The sequence below is a fragment of the Pristiophorus japonicus genome, chromosome 1, assembly GCF_044704955.1.
Source record: "Pristiophorus japonicus isolate sPriJap1 chromosome 1, sPriJap1.hap1, whole genome shotgun sequence".
Classification (NCBI taxonomy): domain Eukaryota; kingdom Metazoa; phylum Chordata; class Chondrichthyes; family Pristiophoridae; genus Pristiophorus; species Pristiophorus japonicus.
In genome coordinates, this window is record NC_091977.1 from 26,278,295 (window position 1) to 26,299,864 (window position 21,570).

Here is a 21,570-nt window from a genome sequence, read left to right on the forward strand (position 1 = left end):
AGATTACAAGGAGAACTACATTTGCCAGCTGTACATTGTATTTTCTCCCGACACTCCCAGAAATTCACCCAGCCTTGAACACACAGTACAGAACTGCTGCGGTACAAAGGGATCTGTACAGAGGTCCCTTGCAGGAGATTAGTGTGCAAAGTTAAGGCACATGATATTGGGCTAATGTATTGACGTGGATAGAGAACTGGTTGGCAGACAGGAAGCAGAGAGTGGGAATAAATGGGTCCTTTTCAGAATGGAAGGCAGTGACTAGTGGGGTGCCGCAGGGCTCAGTGCTAGGACCCCAGCTATTTACAATTTACATTAATGATTTAGACGAAGGAATTGAATGTAATATCTCCAAGTTTGCAGATGACACTAACCTGGGTGGCAGTGCGAGCTGCGAGGAGGATGCTAGGAGGCTACAGGGGGACTTGGACAGGTTAGATGAATGGGCAAATGCATGGCAGATGCAGTATAATGTGAATAAGTGTGAGGTTATTCACTTTGGTGGCAAAAACAGGAAGGCTGATTATTATCTGAATGGTGACAGATTAGTAAAAGGGGAGGTGCAACGAGACCTGGGTGTCATGGTACATCAGTCACTGAAGGTAGGCATACAGATACAGCAGGCAGTAAAGAAAGCAAATGGCATGCTGGCCTTCATAGCGAGCGGATTTGAGTATAGGAGCAGGGAGGGCTTACTGCAGTTGTACAGGGCCTTGGTGAGACCACACCTTGAGTATTGTGTGCAGTTTTGGTCTCCTAATCTGAGGAAGGACATTCTTGCTATTGAGGGAGTGCAGCGAAGGTTCACCAGACTGATTCCCGGGATGGCAGGACTGACATATGAAGAAAGACTGGATCGACTAGGCTTATATTCACTGGAGTTTAGAAGAATGAGAGGGGATCTCATAGAAACATATAAAATTCTGACAAGATTGGACAGGTTAGATGCAGGGAGAATGTTCCCCGATATTGGGGAACTCCAGAGCCAGGGGTCACAGTCTAAGGATAAGGGGTAAGCCATTTAGGAACGAGACGAGGAGAAACTCCTTCACTCAGAGAATTGTGAACCTGTGGAATTCTGTACCACAGAAAGTTGTTGAGGCCACTCCTATTTAAAAGGGAGTTCGATGTGGCCCTTACGGCTAAAGGGATCAGAGGGTATGGAGAGAAAGCAGGAATGGGATACTGAAGTTGCATGATCAGCCATGATCATATTGAATGGTGGTGCAGGCTCGAAGGACCGAATGGCCTACTCCTGCACCTATTTTATATGTTAGTCCTCGTACATGAAACACAAAGGTATGCAGATACAGCAAGTAATTTGGAAGGCAAATGGAATGTTGGCCTTTATTGCAAGGGGGATGTAGTATAAAAGTAGGGAAGTCTTGCTACAACTGTACAGGGCGTTGGTGAGACCACACTTAGAGTACTAAGTACAGTTTTGGGGCGCACTCACCGTTTTTTTAAGCCTTTTTCCGCCCCAATCCATGGTGCAGAGATCCGATAGGAAGTTCAGGTCTTAGAATTTTTTTTTTCCAGCACGACGGTGTTCCGGGCGGGTGTGGGACAGATGTGGCTTTCGGTTGGGTCGGCCTCCCCTCCCAGTCATAAACGCTGTGCTGATGATGTCAGTAAAAGGGGAGGGCCGCTGCGAACTCTGCATGGAGTTTAGTTAGGTCCACTGGGCCACCACAGAAGGTTTTTGCCAAGAGAGGGTGCCGGGCTGCCTGTTGGCGGCCCGGCCGAACCTGTGGGCACCATTGTCGACCTGGCAGTCGTCCGATAAATTAAATAAAATGGCGTTCGCGACAGTGCGCCCTCCCCTTTAAGGGCGGACGCGCCGCAGAGGCACACGCGGCTTCCCGTCGGGGAAAGGTGTCGGGGGCACCGCTCGGACGGCAATTTACCACGCGGGGCGGAAAGGGCAACGTCACCGGTTGTGGGGGGTCTGCACGTGCCTGACGGGGCGGGAGCAGGGGTGGCGCGGTAGCGATTTCAGGTGCTACGCCAATTAGGGCGATTTACAAAATGGTCCTTACTCTGTACCGACTAGGCGGAGTGTCGTTACCAACCTGTGGTCACCGGCTCTTAAAGAGAAAGGGGCAATTTCAGCTCTTGGTCTCCTTATTTAAGGAAGGATATACTTGCATTGGAGGCATTTCAGAGAAGGTTCACTAGGTTGATTCCTGAGATGAGGGGGTTGTCGTGTGAAGAAAGGTTGAGCAGGTTGGGCCTATACTCATTGGAGTATAGAAGAATGAGAGGTGACCTTATTGAAACATATCAGATTCTGAGGGAGCATGGCAGGGTTAATGCAGAGACGATGTTTCCCCTCATGGGGGAATCTAGAGCTAGGGAACATAGTTTCAGAGTAGGATCGCCCATTTAAGACGGAAATGAGGAGGAATTTCTTATCTCTGAGGGTTGTAAATCTTTGGAATTCTCTACCCCAGAGAGCTGTGGAGGCTGAGTCATTGAATATGTTCAAGGCTGAGATAGACAAGATTCTTGCACCATAGGGGAGTGAAGGGTTATGGGGAACAGGCAGGAAAGTGAAGTTGAGGCCAAAATCAGATCAGCTATGATCATATTGAATGGCGGAGCAGGCTCGAGGGGACATATGGCCTACTCCTGCTCCTATTTCTTATGTTCTTATTTAGAACTGCCTAAAGTTGTCTGTTACATGGTCACAGAGTGCTGATTTCTAAATGTAATTGAGCAATAGTTAGTTATTGAACTTAGCCGTTGACACCAAGACTGATGCGTACAGGATACTCTTGGGCATTTATTTTTTAATCCCTTACATCGTGTTGACTCACTAAAAAACAAACGTGTTTAGAATAAAACACAATTGGCAAATTAGCACAGTACATGGGCACACCTGCCAAAGCAGTGTACATCTGACCCCACTTGTGCAGAGTATTGCTATTTCTCCCCTGGGGTGGGTAGGGCTGAATGAGAAGTTGAATGTAATTTTTGTTCCAAGCCTGGAAGGTGTTTGTACTGATGTAATTTACTTTGTAAAAATCTTGCACCCCTCCCTTTCTTCCCTGTTTCCTTCTCCGTTCTCCTGAAGGTGCTGACTTTTGCTGGAGTGCAGTAGATAATGTAAGGGGAGCTTGGGGTGTGGGTTCAAATCCACACTTCCCTGAGGTTCTGTACATGTGATTTATGAGGATGGGTGAGTAACAAGGCACCAGACACAGTGGTTAAGAGTACAAAATGGCTAAAGTTGTTTATTTTAGAATAGGAAACACCAAGATAGAGGGCATAGGAAGAGGTCATAAATAGCAGTAATGGCACAATCTCACTCAACAACACAAAAAATCTCACTACAGGGAAGGAGAAAATAAGAGGTTAAAACATTCCACTCACACACAACCATACCTCCCACTTCCACCCTTTTTACCAATTCCTATACTAAATTGGGTCTGTGAGGGGGTTTGGGCGATACTCACAATCCTATCAACTCCGGGGTTCTGGGGGCACTTATTTCAGCTCGGGCTCCCTCTGGGGTGGGTTTTACATTGTTGGTCATTTCGGTTTTCCTCCTCGATGTTGCGTCGGTTTCTTCTCTTTGCCTTTCGGTTGGCTCCTAAGCAAAAAGCTGCTGGAGTTAAGCACACCTTCCCCAGAGCGAGGGCCCTGTGAAAAACTGACTCAACTCCCAAAAGCTGACTCCAGCCTCCAACCTCTGGTTGGTTTCCTTGCTCAGCTCAGCTGTGGGAAATCACTGCCACTGCCTGCTGGTTTTCAGTCTCGGTGGCTTCATCTGCGGAACTGCTGCTTCTTCCTCTGGTGGAGTGAGAGGGAGAGAGAGCTCTCTCTAGATACAAGCTGCAAGCTGCCAGCTCCAAGCTCCCCAACTGCCTCCACACCCTGCTGCTTCTTCCTCTGGTGGAGCGAGAGCGAGAGGGAGAGAGAGCTCTTTCTGGATACAAGCTGCAAGCTGCCAGCACCAAGCTCCCCAACTGCCTCCACACCCTGCTGCTTCTACACCTCCCGGTGGTTCTGTAGGTCCTATAACCAATTTAGTTCTGGCCTTTTCGCCCTCAAACTCAGTTGGTGGTCCATTGTGTAAGTTTGAGCGGGGAGATAGCTTTGAATTTTTAATCAGAAGATGTCACAGGTACAGATAGGTGTGAGGACAGGGGCATTGTTTCAGTGCACATTGGTGCCTCAACGTCTGTTGGTCCATTGTAACGTCCCGGGAGTCAATTGCCACAGTGATCTCCGGGCTATTGTCCATTGTCCATATTAATTAGGTAGATGATGGTCCACATTCATAATTTGATTGGAGGTGAGTCATATTTTCAAACTGGGCCGGGCAGTCCCTATTGGTTGAGGATTTCCCCGCTTCAGGCCCGACTCGACCCCTGATTGGCCTGCCAGAATGCACTTTTCCCCCATTGGCCAGTGCCTCTGTCTCGCTTGTGAGCCAGACTCCACAATGTCTGTATCCGCCCACACGTTTCCCAGCCTGCCTGGTCTGAGGTTTTGGTGGCCAAAAAATGTTCATTTATAATGAATAGAACGATCCCATGTTAGTTTTCTTGTCCTTAGGGTGTTTCAATAAAATGCGGCCGTGGATTTTCGAACCTTACAATAAGATCATAAGAACATAAGAAATGGGAGCAGGAGTAGCCCCTCGAGCCTGCTCCGCCATTCAATAAGATCATGGCTGATCTTCGACCACAACTCCATTTTCGACCTCGACTCCAATCCCCATATCCCTTGATTCCCATAAAGTCCAAAATTCTATCGATCTCAGCCTTGAATATACTCAATGCCTGAGCATCCACAACCCTCTGAGGTAGAGAATTGCAAAGATTCACAACCCACTGAGTGAAGAAATTTCTCCTGATCTCAGTCCTAAATGGCCGACCCCTTATCCTGAGACTGTGGCCCCCTAGTACTAGACTCTCCAGCCAGGGGAAACAACCTCTCAGCATCTATCTACCCTGTCAATCTCCCTCAGAATCTTACCAGAAGCACCCCTCTGGTGCCACACTAAAATGACCATTGTTTTTCATGACTAGGTGGTGTCATGGTGTCAGCAGGCTCTTCACCATGAGAGGAATCACAGCCATATCCGGTACTTTCCTCACCCAAATTCTACACATGCACAGGCTAAACACTGAGAGTGCCTGAGTGTTCAAGTGTTAGAAGCTGTTGGAAATGCATTCCATGACAACAGCTGTTTGATACTGTGGCATGTGCTTAGAACTACTTAATCATTTGGTTCTCGCAGCTTCAACTTCACCACGGCAGCTGGGGAATTTAAATTCAGTTAATTATATAAATCTGGAATTAAAAAAGCTAGTGGCAACCATGAAACTGCCGGATTGTTATAAAAACCCATCTGGTTCACTAAATGTCCTTTAGGGAATGAAATCTACCGTCCTTAACCAGTCTGGCCTATATGTGACTCCAGACCCACAGCAACGTTGTTGAATCTTAACTGCCTTCTGAAATAGCCCAGCAAGCCACTCAGTCATACAAAGAAGTATCACTGCAGCGGTTCAAGAAGGCTGCTCACTACCACCTTCTCAAGGGCAAGTAGGGATGGGCAATAATTGCTGGCCTTGCTAGTGATGTCCATATCCCAGGAAGAAATCGATAAAAAGTAAGAGTTTTCTAATATTATCTATAATGTTATTGCATTGCTGTTTTACAGTTGTTTTATGTTCTTTAAGCTTCCACAATACAGGTATTAAGATTTGTTATCAGTTAATGCCTTGTAGCAATGAATTTTATATTGTTCAAGAGCACTTGAATTTTCTGGTGAACGGCCATTTAAGAGATAACACTCCATGCTGCATGCAGTAAATGAAAGAAAACTAAAATATGAGCTGACAGTAAATCTTAACTGTACAACTGAAAACAAAAAACCCCCCCACAGCAGCAGAGTTAATGAGCGAATGTTTAAAATGATGCAGTTAGTTTTTGCCAGGGCTGAAGGGAGCTAAGAACGTGGCTTCGAGTAGGATTTAATTTGATCGCTTGAATACAGATAGCTTTCCAGCCCAAAACTTGTTGTTGCCATTTGTGCAATAAGTGATTTCAAAACTTGGAACAGTAAGCCTCCGCCTCCGCCACATCTCAGCTCATCTGCTGCTGAAACCCTCATCCATACCTTTGTTACCCCAAGACTTTACTACTCCACGCATTCCTGGCTGACCTCCCACATTCTACCCTACGTAAACTTGAGGTGATTCAAAACTCAGCAGCCCGTGTCCTAACTTGCACATCCATCACCCCTGTACTCGCTGACCCGCATTGGCTCCCAGTTAAGCAACGCCACGATTTCAAAATTCTTATCCTTGTTTACAAATTCCTCCATGGCCTCACCTCTCCCCATCTCTGTAATCTCCTTCAGCCTCACAACCCGCCTAGCGTCATTTCACGACATTAAAGGTGTTATATAAATAAAAGTTGTTATTATTGTTGTAAGCACAAAAGTTACCCTGTTTTGTTTCATCATCATAGGCAGTCCCTCGGAATCAAGGAAGACTTGCTTCCGCTCTTAAAATGAGTCCTTATGTGGCTGAACAGTCCAATACGAGAGCCACAGTCTCTATCACAGGTGGTCGTTGAGGGTAAGGGAGGGTGGGACAGCTTTGCCGCACGCTCTTTCCGTTGCCTGCGTTTGATTTCTGCATGCTCTCGGCGATGAGACTCGAGATGCTCAGCGCCCTCCCGGATGCACTTCCTCTACTTGGGGTGGTCTTTGGCCAGGGACTCCCAGGTGACGGTGGGGATGTTGCACTTTATCAGGGAGGCTTTGAAGGTGTCCTTGTAATATTTCCTCTGCCCACCTTTGGCTCATTTGCCATGAAGGAGTACCGAGTAGAGCGCTTGCTTTGGGAGTCTCGTGTCTGGCATGTGGACAATGTGGCCAATGTGGCCTGGATAACTGTAGGCCGAACGCTGCTTTGCCTCGCACGATAAAATTCCATGATTTTGGAATGGAGACACTGGAGCATGTGCATGCACTGTGACAGATGTGAGAGGCTTGCTGTCAGGCTTATCCCTGTTCTGATCATGGAGGAAGGCAGTTGAGAGATGGAGGGGTGGGGGGTGGGGGTTGGGGGTGGTTGCGGTGTAGTGCTGCTACCAGAAGAAAATGAATAAAATTCCCCACAGTTTGAAAGCAAACAGCTTGTAACATATATGCCAACTCAGAGGTAGAAAGAATTGCTAACAGATTTTAAAAGCCAACATAGCACTCGAAAGGTTGACAGCACAGAATATGCAAGCACAAACAAGGAACTAGTGGAGTGCCGCAAGGATCAGTATTTGGGCCTCAGCTATTTACAATCCCCATTAATGAATTAGATGAAGGGGCCGAGTGTAATGTATCCAAGTTTGCTGATGAAACAAAGCTAGGTGGAAAAGCAAGTTGTGCGGAAGATGCAAAGAGCCTGCAAAGGGATATTGACAGGTTAAGTGAGTGGCCAATAAGGTGGCAGATGGAGTATAGTGTGGAGAAATGTGAGGTTATTCAATTTGGTAGGAAGAATAGAAAAACAGAATCTTTTTTTAAATGATGAGAAACTATTATATGTTGGTTGTCCGAGAGATTTGGGTGTTCTCATACAGGAAACAGAGAGTTAGCAGGCAGGCACAGGAAGCAGAGAGACTGGATCGCCACTGGGGAGAGGTCTGGACACCGCTGGGGGCCCGAACACCTGGTCGTCGCTGGGGACCCGAACGCCTGGCCGGATGCTCACCTAGCTCATTGTACCTTGTATTGGATGGCTGTCTTTCCATACCACAAGGAATAAGAAAACCTTTGCAGTAGACGCACAGGGAACCCTTCAAATATAAATTTGAGAGAAAATAAATATAGTTTGAAATGCTATGGGACACTGTAGTTACATTCTCATTTAATGATTGAACACCATTACTTTTCTCTAGTCCCCAGAGGGGACCCTGGCGTTGAAGTCACCTCGGAGGATCAGTTTATCGCCTGCGGGGACGCGGGACAGGGATTATTCGAGGTTGGAGTAAAAACCTTCTTTGGTCTCGTCCGTTGGATCAAGTGTTGGGGCGTACGCACTGATGACTATGGCGCATTGGTTCCAGGATAGGATGTCGAAGAGTCATGAGGTGTTCGTAAACCCCGCAGGGGGAGCCTTAGAGGCAGTTGACCAGCTCATTTTTGATGGCGAAGCCGACTCCGTGAAGGCGGCGTTCTTCCTCTGGTTTCCCTTTCCAGAAAAAGGTGTAACCTCCACCTTGTTCCTTGAGCTGGCTTTCCCCTGCCCGCTGCGTCTCGCTTACCTTGGACACTGTCAACCGCGAGTTCTATGGAGCATCCTCCTCCATTTTGGATGCCCCCAAAGGTTTGTCAACATCCTTCACCTACTCCACGACGACATGCAGGCCTTGATCCTTACCAACGTATTCATTACAGACCCAATCCACGTCTGAACCAGCGTCAAACAGGGATGCGTTATCGCTCCAACCCTCTTTTCAATCTTCCTTGCTGCCATGCTCCACCTCACAGTCAACAAGCTCCCCACTGGAGTGGAACTAAACTACAGAACCAGTGGGAAGCTGTTTAACCTTTGCCGCCTCCAGGCCAGGTCCAAGACTACCCCAACCTTTGTCGTCGAGCTATAGTGCGCGGATGATGCCTGCATCTGCGTGCATTCAGAGGCTGAACTCCAGGATATAGTCGACATATTTACCGAGGCATATGAAAGTATGGGCCTTAACTAAACATCTGTAAGACAAAGGTTCTTCACCAGCCTGTCCTCTCCGCACAGCACTGCCCCCCCAGTCATCAAGATCCACAGCACGGCCCTGGACAATGTGGACCATTTCCCATACCTCGGGAGCCTCTTATCAACAAAGCAGACATTGATGAGGAGATTCAACACCCCGTCCAGTGCGCCAGCACAACCTTCAGCCGTCTAAGGAAAAGAGTGTTCGAAGACCAGGCCCTCAAATCTACCACCAAGCTCATGGTCTACAGAGCTGTAGTAATACCCGCCCTCCTGTATGACTCAGAGGCATGGACCATGTACAGTAGACACCTCAAGACGCTGGAGAAATACCAACAACGATGCCTCTGCAAGATCCTACAAATTTCCCTGAGAGGACAGACGCACCAACATTAGGGTCCTCAACCAGGTCGACATCCCCAGCATTGAAGTACTGACCACATTTGATCAGCTCCGCTGGGCAGGCCACATTGTCCGCATGTCAGACACGAGACTCCCAAAGCAAGCGCTCTACTCGGAACTCCTTTATGGCAAACGAGCCAAGGGTGGACAGAGGAAACGTTACAAGCACACCCTCAAGGCCTCCCAAAGCCATCCCCACTGACCCCTGGGAGTCCCTGGCCAAAGACCGCCCTGAGTGGAAGAAGTGCATCCGGGAGGGTGCTGAGCGCCACGCGTCTCATCACCAAGTGCAAGCAGAAGATAAGCGCAGGCAGCGGAAGGAACACGCGGCAAATCTGTCCCACCCTCCCTTACCCTCAACGACTGTCTGTCCCACCTGTGGCTGGGACTGTGGCTCTCGTATTGGACTGTTCAACCACCTAAGGTAGCTAATGTAACACCACTTTTTAAAAAAGGAGGGAGAGAGAAAACGGGGAATTATAGACCTGACCTGACATCAGTAGTGGGGAAAATGTTGGAATCAATTATTAAAGATGAAGTAGCAGCGCATTTGGAAAGCAGTGACAGGATCGGTCCAAGTCAACATGGATTTATGAAAGGGAAATCATGCTTGACAAATCTTCTAGAAATTTTTGAGGATGTTTCCAGTAGAGTGGACAAGGGCGAACCAGAGGATGTGGTGTATTTGGACTTTCAAAAGGCTTTTGACAAGGTCCCACACAAGAGATTGGTGTGCAAAATCAAAACACATGTACTGACGTGGATAGAGAACTGGTTGGCAGACAGGAAGCAGAGAGTTGGGATAAACGGGTCCTTCTCAGAATGGCAGGCAGTGGGGTGCCGCCGGGCTCAGTGTTGGGACCCCAGATATTTACTGCCATGTATCTCACATTACTGTATATAGCTGTATCTTACCATGCTATACATGACTGTAACTGGATATGGCCTGTAACAATAAGCATACCTTACCACCAGGGGGTGCACTTGCAGGAGACACTCCATACCTATCCCACTGTGGTATATAAAGGGAGGTCTCAGGCAAGTGCAGCACTGGAGAGCTGGGAATTAAAGGTGCAGGTCCTGAGTGACCTTGACTTCAGCATGTGTCTCGTGTAAGTCAGTACATTAGAGTCCGGACTTAATAGTTTCCCCTGGCTAAAGAGTCTAGAACTAGAGGGCACAGTCTCAGGATAAGGGGGAGGCCATTTAAGACCGAGACGAGGAGGAATTTCTTCACTCAGAGGGTTGTGAATCTTTGATATTCTCTGCCCTAAAGTGCTCTGGATGCTGAGTATATTCAAGGCTGAGAGAGAGAGATTTTTGGACTCCAGATGAATTAAGGGAAATGGGGCGAGGGCAGGAAAGTGGAGTTGAGGTTGAAGATTAGCCATGATCTTATTGAATGGTGGAGCAGGCTCGAGGGGCTGTATGGCCTACTCCTGTTCCTAATTCTTATTATCTGAAGTATGATGCGCCAAATGTTGGCCTCCTATGGTGTATGATTCAATGATGAGACAAGGGGTTGCACTATAAATGCAGTGGGATATGGACACGTCATGATGTGAGCTGCAGGAGAGAGACTGAAGTGCACAAATGGGACCCTGGGAGAACTTCTTCGAAATAGTGTCATGGGATTTTTTACGCCACCCGAGGGGTCAGACGGGGCCTCGGTTTAGCGTCTCATCTGAGAAATGGTACCTCTGACAGTGCAGCAACTCCCTCAGTACTGCAAGGCTGGATTATGTGCTCAAGTCTCTGGAGTGGCACTTGAACTCACAACCTTCTGACTCAGAGGTGAGAGTCATGCCATTAAATGCCCTACCTGCACGCCCACCCACACCAAGTTTTAACTTTCTACATTTTCCTTTGTACATGATCCAGCATTTTGGAGCCTACTATAATGTTGTCTGACAAGCCACAAGTACATTTGCCTGGAAAGATTAGGAATGTCAATAAATATGAAAATAAAAATGAGGCAAGATCATCAACCTAAAACGTTAACTCTGTTTCTCTCTCCACCGATGCTGCTTGACCTGCTGATTATTTCCAGCATTTTCTGTTTTTATTTAAAATAAAAGTTGATATTAATGCAGCTTAACGGGGTAAAGTTAAAATGACATTCTCTGTTAAAATTGCGGATCAAGCATTTACTATAATCTGCTATCATCACCAACAATCATCTCTATCTTCTTAACAATGGGTTCTTATACTGGAAATAATAATCATAAGAAAAGAAAGTACACAGACGCTTGCTTTGTGCAGCAGGCAGGGAGAGCTGAATTTGCCACTGTTAAATGGGCCAGACTGACCTCTGGGCTGGGGCTTTGCGATCTATTATACTCTTCGTGCCACTTGCCACAATTGCCCATGGATGTTGACCGACCTAATACGGATGCTGCGATCTCTCAGCGCAGTGACTGCACGGTAACAAAGAAACCGCAACCATGCATTTAAACAAACTGAAAACAGCCACTAAATTAAAGAACCTAATCGGGCATTGCGACTCACTTTCACAAAAAAGCCAGTGGTCCATGTCAACGATCACAGCAGGACATGAAGTAAAATCCTAAATATGGAATGTCATTTATTAATTAAGTAAAGTTCAATCGGCACGAAATTCAGTACTGCGGGAAAGCTGGTGCTCCCCCCACTTGTTTGTGGCCATTAGCGCCGAAATTTTTTCGTGGCTGGGCCACCCCATATTCAGCTCCAAAAGTGAACAAATGGGTTCCAGCGCTAATTAACCTTTCCAAAGTGGATTTTTCAACGGTGTGGCTGTCTTAATTTGAGCGTTGTCACCATTGAGAAATTCAGCATGCAGGTAAGGGTTTCCAATGAGTCAGCTGCTCCCTGGCCTTTTTAAAGGCCAAGGTTTGCAGCAAGGCTCTGAAGGGAGAAGGAGATTGGAAGGACGGCTGGTGAAAGAGGTGCAAGGAGAGCCAACAGGTTCAGTGATATGGAGCTGAAGACACTGATGGACGGTGTGGAGGACCGAAGAAGAATAGTGTTTCCTGATGTAGGGAGACTGGGCAGACAGGCAGTACATAATGCATGGAGGAAGATTGCAGGGGAGATGTCAGGCACCTCCATATATGTGAGGACGCACCCTCCCAGGAGGGTGCTGGCCAGTCTGCACCTGGCCCTTCCAGAGTGGTGATGGTTGACGCCTCCTAGCTCTGCGGCGACGGGGATCCTCCTCCTGTGCCTTATCCTCCTGCGCCTCCTCCTCCTCAGGTGGTACTGCTGGCTCGACCTCCAGAGGCTGTCCCCTCATGATGGCCAGGTTGTGCAGCATGCAGCAGACCACGACGATGATGGAGACCCATTGAGGAGAGTACTGCAAGGTGCCACCAGAATGGTCCAGGCACCGGAACCTCTGCTTAAGGATGCCTATGCATTGATCGATGATGCACCTGGTGGCACAATGAGCGTCATTGTATGCATGCTCTGGCACTGTCCTGGGGTTCCGCAGTGGAGTGAGCAGCCAAGTGGACAGGGGATATCCTTTGTCCCCAAGCAGCCAACCGCAATCCTGATTCAGGCCGGTCAAGGCGGCGGGCACACTGGCGCAGAATGAACAAATCATGGTTGCTGCCTCCCTTGCCCGCTGCCTGTCTGCACGGTGCTGACAGCGACACCTTCTGCTGCGTATCGCTCTGCTTCTGAGCAGGTGTACCAGGTGTTGCCCTCCCAACACTTCTCCCATCCTCACGGTGAACACTGCCAAGCAGATCTCTGCAGCCCATAGGACTCCACTAAAGAGTCAGACCTGAAAGTTGGACAAAAGTACAAGGTTTTTTGCAAACCTCTGAGCAGCACTCAGCAAGTTGAATGGAACCAAAACAATTAAAAGATAAATAGAGTGGAAACTGTAATCTTAAATAAAAACACTAATAATTAATAAAACGATTTCCCTACCAAAGGGCCCCGATCGCGGCAACACTCCAGCGGTGTCCCGTTCGAGTACTGACTCGAATACCTCGCGGGACACTGCTGAGAAAAGGCCTTACCTTTTTGCAGCTGAAAATCCCTGTCTTTGCCACTTTCCAGCGGCCCTCATGCTGCAGAGCTCTCCAATGGAAACCCTCCTTTACAGCGGCTTCACCGCGCCATTGGCCTTCGGGGACGGTGAATTTCGGCCCCAATATCTCTTATTTCCAAGCAGTTCTGTAAGCACAATGTTTTCAGAATCCTCAAATAAAGTTGGTTAATGCATTTGCGCTAGGGAATATTTCTCCTTATTTCAGCCCCCCCTATCTCTAACCTCCTCCAGCCCTACAATCCTCCCAATTTGGCTAATTTTCATTTCTCCACCATTGATGGCCTTGCCTTCAGCTGCCAAGGCCCTAAGCTCCAGAACTCCTTCCCTAAATCTCTGCGCCTCTCTACCTCCTTTTAAGACGCTCCTTAAAACCTGCCTCTTTGACCAAGCTTTTGGTCATCTGTCCTAGTATCCCGATGTGGCTCAGTGTCAAATTTTGTCTGATAACGCTCCTGTGATGCACCTCTGTTAAAAGTGCTATAAAAATGCAAATTGTTGTTCTGTTTTACAAAGAAAAATAGCTGTAACTTGCCCTGAAGAAAATAAACTTTCGCAAGAGACAACAGTTAAGCACACATCACTAAGTTTTTTGTTGTTGAGGAAATCAAGAAATTTTTAAGAACTGTGTTTTAGCAGCTTATTGGTCATGTGTAACTTGTTTGGGGAAAAAATATTAAAATATTGTGACCTGGAGTTTCTGCTAGGTTGCGCTGGTTTTCTTCAGCGCAATTAGTCTCAAATCGGCCAAACCAGCGTAAAGAATTTCCACAATCATTCACGCTGGTTGATAAAACATTGCGCTGGAAGCTGGCCCCACCCACAAAACTGGCTGCCCCCCCCCCATCGAATTAAACACCATGGCGAGTTACCGCTAATTATGGCCAATTGCATGCCATGCGACTCTCAAATTAAGCTGTTTTTCTTTTCGGTGCAAGGATACTAATAAGCTTTTAAAGATTAAATATTTAATTTACTCAAACTGACTACTGTACACCAACAACGTGTATTTATATAGCGCCTTTAACGTGTTGAAACGTTCCGAGATGCTTCACAGGAGGATTATGAGACACAAAATTTGACACCGAGCCACATAAGGTTTGTGGGGTTGAATGAGTTTACAGAGATTGGGAGTGGCGAGGCCATGGAGGGATTTGAAATCAAAGCATTGCTCAACTAGGAGCCACTGTAGGTCAGCGAGCACAGGGGTAATAGGTGAGCGGGATTTGATGCGAGTTAGGACATGGGCTGCTGAGTTTTGGATCGCCTCTAGTTTATGTAGGGTAGAATGTGGAAGGCCAGCCAGGAGTGCGATGGAATAGTCAAATCTAGAGGTATCAAACGCATGGATGAGGGCTTCAGCAGCAGATGAGCTGAAGCAAGGGCAGAGACGGGCGATGTTACGGAGGTGGTAATAGGTGGTCTTAGTTATGTCAATCAAACAATAAATGGTTCTGCATAGTTTTCAATTATTTAAAATTGGGTTACTCGCAGATGGTGGACGAGACACTGATTAAAAATGCTTATATTTTTGTGATAAACCCAATTTCAGCTGTATTAATAAAACTGCACACTAAAAAAAAATTCCTTTATATATTCAATGTAAAAATATTTGTTGTTACAGTCTAACACGCTGCCTGATTGCGCTGAGTCATGAAAGATTTTGCATCGGCGAGTTGCAAATGAGTTTGAGTGAGAACTTAAGCATATAAAAAGAAAAGCAATTTATGCCCAGATTGCCGATTGCGCCCTGAGCGTGTATCTCTAAGGTTATGTAGAATCTTGAGACCAATGTTTTGGAATGAGCTGATGGTTTTGAACAGCTTTCAGTTTTGCCCTCCAGTTAATCTAATTAGTCCACATTGATGAGCACCAATCTCATTGAAAGAAAGAGGAATGTGATTCGAATGTAATTTAAAAAAAAATGTTGACTGTTCACTTTAACTGTTGACTGTTGGCTCTTACGTTGTAAATCTGCATATAAAAATGTTTTTGTATCATTAAAGGTCTATTTAGGTAGTGCATCCACATTTTAAATAGTCCATGACATGTGTATTGCCTACCCCATATGTGCTAACTATTATATAATGTTAAACTGTTTGTTTTACTGTAGCAAAATTCCTTGTTGGCATTTTGGATTTAATCTGTACTGGAGTGCTCATAATAGGGAGCGAGAAAGAAAGACTTGCATTTCACGACCACTGGACGTCTCAAAATAGGGGGCAGACAGAAAGCAGGAAAGTATAGACCAGTTAGCCTAACATCTGTCGTTGGGAAAATGCTGGAGTCCATTATTAAGGAAGCAATAGCAGGATATTTGGAAAAGCAAAATTCAGTCAAGCTGAGTCAGCATGGTTTTATGAAAGGGAAATCATGTTTAATAAATTTGCTGGAATTCTTTGAGGATGCAACGAGCAGGGTGGATAAGGGGGAACCAGTGGATATAGTATATTTGGATTTCCAGAAGGCATTCGATAAGGTGCCACATAAAAGGTTACTGCACAAAATAAAAGTTCAACAGAAAACAGAGAGTCGGAATAAATGGGTTATTTTCCGGTCGGCAAACAGTAACTAGTGGGGTGCCACAAGGAACGGTGCTGGGGCTTCAAATATTTACAATCTATATTAATGATTTGGATAAAGGGACCAAATGTAATGTAGCCAAGTTTGCTGATGATAAAAAGATGGGTGGGAAAACAAGTTGTGAGGAGGACGCAAAAAATCTGCAAAGGGATATAGACAGGTTAAGTGAGTGTGCAAAAATTTGGCAGATGGAGTATGTGAAGTTATCCACTTTGGCAGAAAAAATAATAAAGCAAATTATTATTTAAATGGAGAAAAGGTACAAAATGCTGCAGTACAGAGGGATCTGGAGATTCTTGTGCATGAAACACAAAAAGTTAGTATACAGATACAACAAGTAATCAGGAAGCCCAATGGAATGTTGGACTTTATTGCGAGGGGGTGGAGTATAAAAGCAGAGATGTCCTGCTACAACTGTACAGGGTATTGGTGAGGCCACAACTAGAGTACTAGGTACAGTTTTGGTCTCCTTATTTAAGGAGGGATATACTTATTTTGGAGGCCGTTCAGAGAAGGTTCACTCAGTTGATTCCTGAGATGAAGGACTTATGAAGTTAGGTTGAGCAGGTTGGGCCTGTACTCATTGGAGTTCAGAAGAATGAGGCGTATAAGATAATGAAGGAGCTAGACAAGGTAGATGCAGAGAGGATGTCTCCACTCATAGGGGAATTAGAACTAGGAGGGGGAATTGTTTTAGAATAAAGGGTCGCCCATTTAAAACTGAGATGAGGGGGAATTTCTTCTCTCAGGGTTGGAAATCTATGGAATTCTCTGAACCAGAGAGCTGTGAAGGCTGGGTCATTGAATATATAGGTGCAGCGTCGAAAATCCGGAGTTCCAGAACATTTCGGAGTCTGTACTCCAGGATGATCCATGGCAGGATCGTCTATAATCCGCAAAATGTTCCGGAGTCCGGACACTCTGCCAAACCATTACCTCTGCCAGCCAGGCCCAGGGAAAAGTCAAAAAATGCAATCCAACTAACAAAAATTGCAAGAATAAAAACTCCAATCCTACATGTTCCAGGTCAGATCTTCACAGTCACCGCACCGCTACTCCTGGGTCCGCACGCAAGTCCCTTCAGCCAGAACCAACCAAGCTCCGTGCGCAAGTCCCTGGCCAAAATCAAACTCTGCACAGCACACAAGTCCCTTCGGCCAGAACCAACCAAACTCCGCGTGCAAGTCCCCTTCGGCTTGTACAGGTACAGGTGTTCAGGGCATCAGACTACCTTCCGAAACATACAGGTACGAAAACAAGAGAGGGAGACTTGTGCTGTGTTGTGAAGAAGCGAGGACTACAAGGCCTGCGAAGAGAACTACAAAATGGTGTCCAAAAACCATAACTATCGGAACCTGGGCCCAGGCATTTCCAGACTCTGGACGTACCTCTGGTGTTCCGAAATTCGGAAATACCCGAACCTGGGCTTGGGCATTTCCAGACTTTGGACATCAGAAATACATTCGAAAGTCTGGAAAAACACGAAGGCTGGAATGGCTTGGTCCCGAGGATTCCGGAATTTAGGTGCTGCACCTGTGTTTAAGACGGAGATAGACATATTTTTGAGCGATAAGGGAGTAAAGGGCTATGGGGAGCGAGCAGGGAAGTGGAGCTGAGTCCATGATCAGATCAGCCATGATCTTATTAAGTGGCGGAGCAGGCTCGAGGGGGCCAAATGGCCTACTCCTGCTCCTGTTCTTATGTTCTTATAAAGTGCTTTACAGCCAATGAACTATTTTTGGAGTGTAGTCACTGATGTAATGTGGGAAAGGCACTGAAAAGTGAGAAATTTGCAAAACATTGAGGAAAGAGCAGGGGAGTGGGAATAATTAGATTGCTCTTTCAAAGCGCCAGCACAGGCATAATGGGCTGAATGCCTTCCATCTGTATAGTATGATTCTATGAGAGTTAGGTTGAGAAATCATGAAATGGGTCAGGAGAACAGAATGTTTCCAACTTGCTCTATGAATATTGAAACCATATTAAAATGACAAATCGTCTAAAGCTCTTTTTTTCAAAGCTAAAGTTATGCCTGCCAGCCCATTCATGGGAAGCCTCTTTGGCATTGTTTAATGTTTTGATAGTAATGTAGATGTAATGGTAGGGATTGTCGTGTCTTTGCTGTTTCCACATCACATGTTAGTGCTCTGACTTAGGATTTATCTATCAATGAAAGAGCTAAGATCAGCCTTTTCCAAGTTTCCAGACCCGCAAAATTCAAACTGGAAAATCAGCAAATAAGCATAAATGCTGAAAGAGCTGGCTCCCGAGTACTAGTGACTGGTTGGCTGAGGTTCGGAAACCACAAAGGGCATGGACTGAGGTTTCGACACTCCCTGGTCCACACAATCTCTTCTTCTGTATATATCCTTTTTGAAAGTGCATATTATTAATATTTTTGTTATCTGTTTACCTTTTTAGCCCGGAAGAGATATGAACAACCAGCTGCCAAATGTTGTAGATAATGAACATGCTGCGATTAACAGATTTCAGCCCGTTGTCCCTTGGCCTCAGGTTGAAGGAGTGGAGGTGGACCTAGAATCTATTCGACTGAAAAATAAAAATGTGCCGCAACAAGATGCCGCTGGCAATAATCAACAAAATGCAATCCAGAAACAGTATGTTACTTTCAAGCCCCAGCAACACATTTACCCTGATCCGGTGTTGAGGGATGGTGCCCTGGGGAACTTTGAGGCCAAAGGGCCAGAACCTCCTGGTGTTGTCAATGGTCCTGGAGAAGGAGCGAAACCTTTTGTATTGGGTCCTGAATATAAAGACGTTGTGCAAGCAAGTATCAAGGAGTTTGGTTTCAACATGGTGGCCAGTGATCTGATCTCGCTGGACCGAACGATCAATGATCTGAGACACGAAGAGTAAGTGTGCATGGATATAAGATTGTGTTTACTCTTGCATTTTCTTCACTTTATTTTCTGCGCTCGGTTACGTTTCCACAGGTGACGAACGCTCTCTCTAGAACCTTGCTCTAGTACCAATTATTCATCAATTTGACTGATGAATGTCACAGCCGGGCATTGCCTGTCTATGCTCAGTTCCTACTCTCTAAATTTCCAGCAGTGCCTGTTGGATAAAGATCATGGAAATAGGAATCCTGGCGTTCTTTCTACCCACTGAGGGGCATCGATACCAACTGCCTAAAGTGAGATCAGCTAACTCAGAATACATTAGGAATTGAACCTGTCTGTGTAACTTGGTCTTTCTGTGCTGCCGTCTAGTCAGTTTTGTGTGACCTGCGTCATGTTGCAGATGCCTTTGGCTGTCGCCTGCTGTGATACTTAATGGGCAAAAGGATTAGTGTCTGTAGCTGTATTGCTGTATTCATGTACAGATAGATGACTGTAGCTCTGTTGTTACTGCAGACAGTTCAGGTCTTACGTTTTCTACAGATCAGCAGTCTCCAGTTGTAAAAAAAATTAATCTGCAGTTTTGGGATGGAACCTAGTAATTACTTACTCTGAAACACTAGATTCTTGAGAATGAAAATTCAATGTACTAGTTGAGTATTAATACCTTTAAAAGTGTTGTGTATGCAATAACTGTTAGACTGAGTACTGTTTAACTCCAAGAGGTATGACCGTGGCTCTGCTTTATTAAGGCCCAAAGTGACTAATATACAAAATGGCTGGCCTTTTATACTTGGGCTGCACACACGTGCGTGCAGCCCAATGGCTTCCAACAGTGATGCCATCTAGAGGCTAGTGATCCCAAAAGTACATACATGACGAAAGGAAAGAAAGACTTGCATTTATATAACATCTTTCACGACCACCGGACGTATCAAAGCGCTTTGCAGCCAATTAAGTACTTTTGGAGTGTAGTCACTGTTATAATGTGGGAAATGGGGCAGCCAACTTGCGCACAGCAAGCTCCCACAAACAGCAATGTGATAATGACCAGATGATCTGTTTTTGTTATGTTGATTGAGGGATAAATATTGGTCAGGACACCAGGGATAACTCCCCTGCTCTTCTTCGAAATAGTACCATGGGTTCTTTTACGGCCACCTCAGACGGCAGACAGAACATCAGTTTAATGTCTCATCTGAAAGACAGCACATCCAACAGTGCAGCACCTGCTCAGCATGGCACGATTGTCTGTCGACACTTTGTGCTCAAGTTGCTGGAGTGGGACTTGAACTCGTGACTTTCTAATTCAGGCGAATGTGCTACCCACTGAGCCACAGCTGACACACAGAAGGAAAGACTTTAAAAGGAGAAGGGACTCCCCCTGATAAACCAGAAAAGTAGGGATAATTTTTATCCCATAGTTTTAACAAGTTTAGTCATGCTCTTCTCAACTCCTTCCAGCGTGCCTCGTTAATAAGAACATAACATAACAACATAAGAAATATGAACAGGGGTAGGCCATACTCGAGCCTGCTCTGCCATTTAATAAGATCATGGCTGATCTGATCATGGACTCGGGTCCACTTCCCTGCCCGCTCCCCATAAACCCTTAATCCCTTATCGTTTAAGAAACTGTTTATTTCTGTCTTAAATTTATTCAATGATCCAGCTTCCACAGCTCTCTGAGGCAGCGAATTCCACAGATTTACAACCTTCTGAGAGAAAAAATTTCTCCTCATCTCAGTTTTAAATGGGCGGCCCCTTATTCTAAGATCATGCCCTCTAGCTCTAGTCTCCCCCATCAGTGGAAACATCCTCTCTGCATCCACCTTGTCAAGCCCCCTCATAATCTTACACGTTTTGATAAGATCACCTCTCACTCTTCTGAATTCCAATGAGTAGAGGCCCAACCTGCTCAACCTTTCCTCATCGGTCAACCCCCTCATCTCCGGAATCAACCTAGTGAACCTTCTCTGAACTGTCTCCAAAGCAAGTATATCCTTTCGTAAATATGGAAACCAAAACTGCAAGCAGTATTCCAGGTGTGGCCTCACCAATACCCTGTATAACTGTAGCAAGACTTCCCTGCTTTTATACTCCATCCCCTTTGCAATTAAGGCCAAGATTCCATTGACCTTCCTGATTACTTGCTGTACCTGCATACTATCCTTTTGTGTTTTATGCACAAGTACCCCAGGTCCCGCTGTACTGCAGCACTTTGCAATCTTTCTCCATTTAAATAATAACTTGCTCTTTTACTTTTTCTGCCAAAGTGCATAACCTCACACTTTCCAACATTATACTCCATCTGCCATTTTTACCCACTCACTTAGCCTGTCTATGTCCTTTTGCAGATTTTTTGTGTCCTCACACGTTGCTTTTCCTCCCATCTTTGTATCATCAGCAAACTTGGCTATGTTACACTCAGTCTCTTCTTCCAAGTCATTAATATAGATTGTAAATAGTTGCGTCCCAGCACTGATCCCTGCGGCACCCCACTAGTTACTGATTGCCAACCAGAGAATTAACCATTTATCCCGACTCTCTGTTTTCTGTTAGTTAGCCAATCCTCTATCCATGCTAATTTATTACCCCCAACCCCGTGAACTTTTATCTTGTGCAGTAACCTTTTATGTGGCACCTTGTCAAATGCCTTCTGGAAGTCCAAATACACCACATCCAGTGGTTACCCTTTATCCACCCTGTTCGTTACATCCTCAAAGAATTCCAGCAAATTTGTCAAACATGACTTCCCCTTCATAAATCCATGCTGACTCTGCCTGACCGAATTTTGCTTTTCCAAATGTCCTACTACTGCTTCTTTAATAATGGACTCTAATATTTTCCCAACCACAGATGTTAGGCTAACTGATCTATAGTTTCCTGCTTTTTGTCTGCCTCCTTTTTGAAATAGGGGCGTTACGTTTGCAGTTTTCCAATCTGCTGGGAT

The 21,570-nt window shown here is 45.8% G+C and overlaps 1 protein-coding gene across 4 annotated transcripts in view; it reads left to right on the forward strand.

Annotated features, from left to right (window-relative positions):
* Window positions 1-21,570, forward strand: part of galnt7 (UDP-N-acetyl-alpha-D-galactosamine: polypeptide N-acetylgalactosaminyltransferase 7) — a 214,017-nt gene that overhangs the window by 70,026 nt on the left and 122,421 nt on the right. For all 4 annotated transcript variants that reach the window (XM_070878225.1, XM_070878217.1, XM_070878244.1 and 1 more), the window contains exon 2: window positions 18,178-18,629. In XM_070878225.1, coding sequence (XP_070734326.1) covers window positions 18,178-18,629 — 452 coding nt within the window. The remainder of the gene's footprint in view (window positions 1-18,177; window positions 18,630-21,570) is intronic.